General features: G+C 45.7%; 1 protein-coding gene across 1 annotated transcript in view; it reads right to left on the bottom strand.

The window, feature by feature from the left end:
• Positions 1–4,980: 4,980 nt before the first annotated feature.
• trpv4 (transient receptor potential cation channel, subfamily V, member 4) overlaps positions 4,981–7,463 on the bottom strand; it is a 21,827-nt gene continuing 19,344 nt past the window's right edge. The window contains 1 exon segment of the mRNA XM_076269515.1: positions 4,981–7,463. This exon segment is cut by the window's right edge and continues 28 nt beyond it. Coding sequence (XP_076125630.1) covers positions 7,379–7,463 — 85 coding nt within the window. The 3' untranslated portion in view covers positions 4,981–7,378.

Below are 7,463 nucleotides of genomic sequence, written 5' to 3'. Positions count from 1 at the left end.
GCGGTTCAGTGGAGACGGGGAGGCAGCGGAGAGGAAGGGCCTGCCATGCAGCGGGGCTATACTAGAAAGAGACCCCCTTTCAGTGGAGCGTGCGGTGCCCCACTTGAGGAAAGGGGACGGACTCTTCCCGACTGACAACGACGACTTAGACTGTTCAAAGCCAGGCATAATATGTAATATTTAGCATCAGTGGCTTTGATCTAGCTCGAGCATTTGGCTGCTCCAACTTTGTCCAAGGAACCTAATTACGAAATAGACATGAAATGTAAAGGAGAGTGTGTGTACGAGTGTGTGTGTTTCTCTCTCTGGATGTGTGTGTGTGTATCTACACACTCTCAGCATGTAATGCATGTGTTGTGCACTGCATGTGTGAGCACTTTGTGTGTTTGTGGTGCTGGAAAGCGCTTCAAAGTTGCGGAACTTGTGTCTTCTCTGTTGCGTAATGTGCCTGAGCTTGAGGAGCCTCCTGGTTTGGACTAGGTCACATCCAACTAATTAGGGGGGATCCTTGGGAAGTTTCTCAGAGAGGCTTAGCTGAGGCGAGGATGAGATAAGATGGGCTTTAGGATTAGTCTTTCCTTTACCGCGGGCCGGCTGCACCGAGGTAACCGCACCGCACCACACGGCATGGACAGGAAGCCTCCTCCTGCTCACACTTAAAGCTGGAGCAGCTGGTTGGAAGACAGCAGAGGTTTACTCCAAACAAGGATTGACCCACTTCTACCTTGATTAGATAAAGGTCAAAACGAAAAGCTACTAGCCCTGTCCATCCCTCAGGCCTATGCCATCCTCCTCCACTGTCAATTATTCTATTTATACATAGGCTATGTCTCTCTACCTCTCTGTTTCTCTCTCTCTTTTCATCTATCTAACATACTATCTTTCTGTGTTTTTTTTCTCTCCATTACTCTCCCTCCCTCTGTCTCGGTCTTTTCTCTCACTTCCTGTCTTCTTCAAGGAGGGCGTGTGGGCTGCACCTTAATGAGTTCCCATTAACCAGGGCGCGAAACAAGAGCACCCAGTTTGCCCCCTCTATTCCCACCGGTGCGCCCCCTCTGTGCCACAGTGGGCTCCTGGGGAGAGAAGTGTGCCGGCGGAGGCTGAGACCTGAATACTCAGTGCCGAGTGGGGAGGAGTGGGGAGGAGAGGAGAGGAGTGGGGAGGAGAGGAGAGGAAAGGAGGCACCTATCTGGCTGGGAGCTGCTAAATAGCTGTGCCCTGATTGTCCTATTAGAACTCATTTGTTTAATTCCTAATGCAGTGCATGACCCTTCTCTTAGCCAGAATTGACTGTGAGGGTGACTGCCAGGGGTATGAGGCAGGTGAGGTGCGTGACTGTGAGATTCTGTGTGTGTGTGTGTGTGTGTGTGTGTGTGTGTGTGTGTGTGTGTGTGTGTGTGTGTGTGTGAGAGAGAGAGAGTGTGTCTATGTGTGCTCTAGACATATGCAAAATCGAGTCAAGCTGCAAGGCTGCAAGGTCGCCCTTTACATATATGAAATCCTCATTTTCTGAGGCACATATCTTCCACCTCATACTGAATTCAGGGCTGTGTAAGTGTGTGTCTACATGGATGTGTGTGTTTATGTGTGTGTGTGTGTGTGTGTGTGTGTCTGTGTGTGAAAAAGAAAGAAAAAGACATGCAGAAGGAGAGACAGAAAGAAAACGAGAGGGAAATAGTGAAAAAGTAATCAAGGAAAAGAAAGAAACATTCTCAGGAGGCGTGATCCCATGGTGTGGGAAAGGCATTTGCCATTAGCAGTGGCTCACTCACCTGTGAGAGTTTGGTGCGACACTGAGCTGCAGCCATGATCCATCACAGCATAGAGCATCAGCTCAGCAGCCAGGGCATAGCCAGAGTCACTAATGAATAGCTTCCCAGGATGCATTTCTCAATATTTCTCATTGTCATTCACTGATATGTGTCTGATGTGTGCACACTATTTTATGAGTGACTGGGTGCATGGGCATATTTGCAACCGTGTGTATATGCTTGTGTGTGTGTGTTTGTTTGAGTGTGTGTGTATGTGTGTTTGTTTGAGTGTGCGTGTGTGTGTGTGCACGTGTGTGCCTGTGTCCCTTTGCCCTATGGGTGTCATCCGTATGCACTCACCCTGGTGATGGCATGACTCACTCGCAAATGTCACACCTCAGAAGAATATTTCACTGGGGCCTCTGAAAATGATTCAAGCGTCTGCTTTGAAAAGGAACGCACATTGCTCCGGTCAAAGGGTATGTCTGAACTAACAAGGGTGGAAGACAAACAAGTCTGACCGAGAGCGAGGGAACTAACCTTTGGTTATCTAAACTCCAGCTTAGCCTCCAGGTTTCAAACACCACATTGTTAAGAGCATGACATCTCCATGGCCATTTTCATGATATATGTACGTTCCAACAGATCCAGTCGGCTTTTAGAAATAGGGTAATATGAAATCAGGACATTTGCATTTCAGTGTGAAAATATTAAATTTTGTCTGAGAAAAAAACACTACTTTCAATCTTTTTTGCTCTCAAAAAATTGAACTTTGTACACCTCATTGTAAACATGAGAGAATGTTCAGTTCAGTTTCTGAAACAGAGAAACTTATTGAAACCAAACGTATGAAACATTGCTCTGTGCTGAGGTCTGAAATTCTAGGCCATGCACTCCAACCCTCAGACTTATTTTCACCACAAAATCATTCATGAACTCTCATCCAGTCCGACTCAAGGAGCTAATTCTAAAACAGCTTCTCCCTGCTCTCTGAGGTTAATGTCCTTCCTCAGTTAACCAGCTTCAATTTAGTCTACCAAAAATACAAGGCTATTTGGGCAGGAAAATTGCCGATGTCCACTTCAGGTTTTTGCCACTTTGGAGAGTGGAGAGAAAGTGGAGAGATAATGGGAAAAGAGGAGGCTTTTTTTTAAAAAAAAAGTTAAAAAAAAACAACTTGCGGTCTCTAAGGGCACACACACATGCACACATGCGCATATGCACACACACACACACACACACTTGCACGCACGCACGCACGCACACACACACACACACACACACACACACACACACACACACACACACACACACACACACACACACACAGGCTGACATTTCACCTTATTTTATATCATTATAATCTATTCCCAGCCACTGTTTGGTTTCAAATATATCTCAACACACAATGTGGATATTATAACAGTCGCTGGGTCTCTTGTCACCTTGGCAACGGCGAGCCCAGGCCCTTGGCGTGTGCATAAACAGTGATTTAGTGAGCTTGAGGAGGACAAAAGGGCACTCGACTGTTGGCTTCATATGGCGCTAGCGGTCAGGCAAAGAGGCCATCTGTGCAGAGGCATGGCAGGCATTCAGAACACAACTTTTTTTTCTCTCTCTGTCTTTCTTTGTGTTTTCTTTTTTTGTTTGTCTTTTTCCGACCCAGAACAGCACAAACACACATTCCAAACAGCGGGCCGTTAGAGTCGGGCTGTTAAACTGTGGAAACAGACGACATGTCCCCCGCCAGAGCTTTAGCGGGTGGCCTGCCCGCAACCTGCAATCGCTCTCCATCTCTCTCTTTCTCTCCCCCTCACTCTTTCCATCTCCCTCTCTTTATCTCAGGTCTCAGAGCTGGATTGACAAGTGCTCAGGCGAGGAGTGCGTGTCTGTGAGCGCACGTCTATGTGTGTGTGAGAGAGAGTGTGTTTGTGTGTGTGTTGAGTGAGCTGAGCAGCTTACGTTTCCTGTGGAGGTGTTGTGGTTGCAGAGTTGCTGACGGTGACACTCACTGGCCCCAGCCTCGTCCTACTTAAGTCTCCGCTCAGATAGAGAGGAAGAGTGAGAGAGAGAGAGAGAAAGAGAGAGAAAGAGAGAGAAGATGAGAAGAGGGCAGCAGGCAGGCTTGTCAGCAGCACTAGGTGCTCACTGCTTAGATAAACCTCTGGGATTAATGGCCCAGTTAAAGTTGGGGCAAAGAGGATTAGCCTTCAGGGCGAGGTGGCTGAAGATTCCACACGTCCTTCAACAGAAAAGGCCCCTTCGGGAGAGATGCAGGGATGGAGGGAGAGAGGGGGGGGGGTGAAGGGAGGGAGAGAGGGAGGGATGGAAAGAGAGGTGAGGTCTTGGCCAGCAGCTAAATGCTTCACGGCTGGGGGTCCTGAAGCAATTATGTCACCACATGACGAGGCCTGGACTTTTCAACCCAACCAATCGGAAAGAGACAAAGATGGAGAGATAGGGAGTGGAACAGAGGGAGGGGTGCGAGGCTAAATGAGCACTCAGACGGAGCGAGGGGTGGGGGTGATCAGATGGGTGGGGGTGGTTGGAGTTGAGCTGTTTTGGTTTGAATTAGCTTGTGTCATCTGGTCAGGAAATTGTCCAGGTGTGCCAACACATTTTGGACTAGGGGCATTGCCCACACAGGCCCAGTGAGCCACACAAGTCAAATGGACCAAATGCACCTTCATCTCAAATGAAGTTGAAGAGTTCAGAGTGCTGACAATATCCTGGCAATATACTGTCATCTCTCAAAGTGTTACACTTGACATATCTACCAAGATGGACATTATTGAGCTGACAACAGCACAGAGTGAAATATAAAGAATATATAAAAAAAATACATTATTTTTGGCTAATATATGCAATGGAGACACAAAGCATACAATTAAAGATTCTAACAAGATTATGAAGCCAAATATTAAATGTCAAGCTCTAAATGTGCTAATACTTGTGTGGGGGGAAAAGAGAGAACATCATTCATAATGAAGACAAACTCAGGAAGGGCACATTATTGATATCCTCAGCGTTTTTAATTTCATATGATAATTGGATGGTAATTAATGTGCTCTTTACTTTGTCTTGGTGTATTTCTGATAGGTGGGGTGATCTTGTGAGTCTACTGCCATCTGTTGGACTATGTGGGCACTACAAACAGTTTGCTAGTAAAAACCTCTGGGACCTCTGCTCTGTGAGCAAGAGAAAGGCAATGAGACAGAGAGAAAGCAGCTGAACAACTCCACCTGTTGTTTGAAATTTATTAAGAAAATACAAAAAAAATTACAAAACAGACTTATAAAAATGCATCCAGTCCATCCAGTCCAGAATAAGTGATGAAAGCATAAAACACCTTGTTGCATTTGGATACCAAGTGGATTCTATTAGCACATACAACCTCTTGAATAGATCTTTACAGAAAGGCATTCTCCTGGTATGCTACAGTAGCATTCGAAACAATCAGCATCAAGTCTCCCTTTAACACTGAACATGGGTAAAATTAAAATAATATATTACTTTTATACAGCTTTGTTTAAAACCATTTCTGCATTTGTGAGACCAAACTATATTCTCTTAAAATGAGGTGCAAAAATAAAAAGTAAATATTTAAAATAGCAGTACACCTTCTGTTTTGAAATCTCAACGAGGAATGACCACTGAGTACCCAGTGGTACAATGGGCCAGTGAGAGGTCAACCCGTGTCACAGAGTTCAAAAAGACTAAGTACAATCTTAAAACAAACTGTGTTGTCCCTATCTGGACAAAGAGTTGTGTTGTTTTCAACACATTTGTTTTAAGAGTATAAAGTGCCTAAATAAGAGGTTTAGATATGAGAACCCATACACAATGGTGTTCAACTGAGGACATATCCAAAACAACATAGGCTACTGCAATATTTCATATATATTTAATTACCTCTACAAAAGGCCTAAATCTACATTAACATTCATAAATATATTTTATGGCTTCATATGGAGGGATTTGATTTAAACATGCACTATTGCCAGGAGCCTTCAGAAATGTCCATTTGGCAGTGAGATTGAAAGATATAAGTCATGGTGTTCACTCATAGAGATTGAGCACATTATTATGGCAACATCTGGATTAAAGGCACACTTTAGGTTTGACGTCTTAAAGAAATCCCTGAGTTCACACGCATTTGGGGGCACTATGGGAACCCGCATCGCAGACGAGTTAAGAGCGACTATCTGTTATAGACCTGAAACCACAGCGGTGCTCTGAGCTTCAAAATGACTCGAGCTAACTTTCTGTTGGTAGGTCAAAGGCAAAGTGTCGTGCAAAGACTTGACAGGTTTTGGCACCTTTATCTCCTGGGCGCTGCATGCGTCCCTCTGAACGTCTTGAGGCTGTGAGACGGTGTGCTATCATTGCAGGATGTGGTCTGCCTCTGCTGCTGCTGTAACCCCATCTGGTTCCCAGCCACTGTGCACCATCATAGCACAACACACAATACAGGGACCTGTTGGCAGTTGGCATCTGTTTTTTTTCCCCGTTTCTTCAAAACCATGACTGTCATATGATGGTGCTACAAATAATGTTATAAAAAGGTGAATGCGCTCTCCGTAGCCAAGAATACCTGCACACGATGTTCAGAGAAAAAACTTCAAAGGCAGTCAGTTTTCAAAGCAGTGCTATTGGCAGTCATTGTGAATGTGTCTGTGGATATTTCCCTTCTGAAGGGCTTTTTCAGTTCTGTTGCGTTTGAATTAGGACTACTGACAGCAGAGCCGGTAAGTGATAAGTGAGGGGATGCATGCTTTTCAAAAACCCCATATTGCCCAGTGCAGTCCATTCTTTTCTGTTCCATATCATTTCAGTCATTCACATAGACTGCTGTCATTTATGATGGCATATAACATTTGAAAAAGCAAAAAAATTCAGAAAAAAATGAGCACATATTGTGTCAGGAAATAGGTCAAAAACATATTACATTTCCACTCAATACAGGCCTAGTGTTTCAACGCACCAATATAAGAATTATTAGGGAGCCCACCAGCAGCAGTAACCAAATGCAATAACACAACACAGTCTAGGGGAACAATGGAAATACTGCCTGCCATGGGTCCCTAATCTGGTGTGTAGCGTAGCCGTGCTAGTAGGAGTGTACGAGGCTAATTGTTGCATACAGAGGGAGCGCCAGCTTACCTCAGGACTCCGGGTCAACCCCAGCTACAGGCCCCCGCGGCCGACCAGCCCCAGCGGCCGACCAGCCCAAGCGACGGTGTTTCGAAGCTGTATCTTCCCAAGAGCCGACAAACAGTCCATTCAAAACTGATCTCCCCGCCACTGCTCATTTGAGGCGATTTTACAGCTTAATGAGCCAATGGGTGGCCCAGAGGTAAGCTAACGGCCCCTCTAGTGAATGGGATGGGGATATGAAGGTCTTGTGTCTAATCTGTTCATCTATAGCTATCCTAACACAATGAACATGGCTCAATTATTCCATTCCAGCTCTTTCTGAACAGCTTGACACACAGCACTGATGAGGTGACAACCCGTAACTGCTTGTAGGTGTAACTGACCACACTAGCCAGGAGTGGTATGTTAAAGTGGCCAGCGGCAGATGTCCAGGGCTGTCCAGAGGTCCCCAGTCAGGCCAGAGTATGGGTCTAGCTCTCCAGGCGGTACCGAGGGGAGAGCGGCTCCATCTCCAGCACCAGGTCCCGGGACCGAGGAGTCTTACTCTGCTCCACA

The sequence above is a fragment of the Alosa pseudoharengus genome, unplaced genomic scaffold (assembly GCF_046254945.1).
Source record: "Alosa pseudoharengus isolate Yale_2024_CS ecotype anadromous, Long Island Sound unplaced genomic scaffold, YU_APseudo_1.1 YU_APseudo_1.1_scf_6, whole genome shotgun sequence".
In the NCBI taxonomy this organism is placed as follows: Eukaryota; Metazoa; Chordata; class Actinopteri; order Clupeiformes; family Clupeidae; genus Alosa; species Alosa pseudoharengus.
Note: the sequence above shows the minus strand (reverse complement) of the source record. Positions and strands in the feature narration are given on the sequence as shown.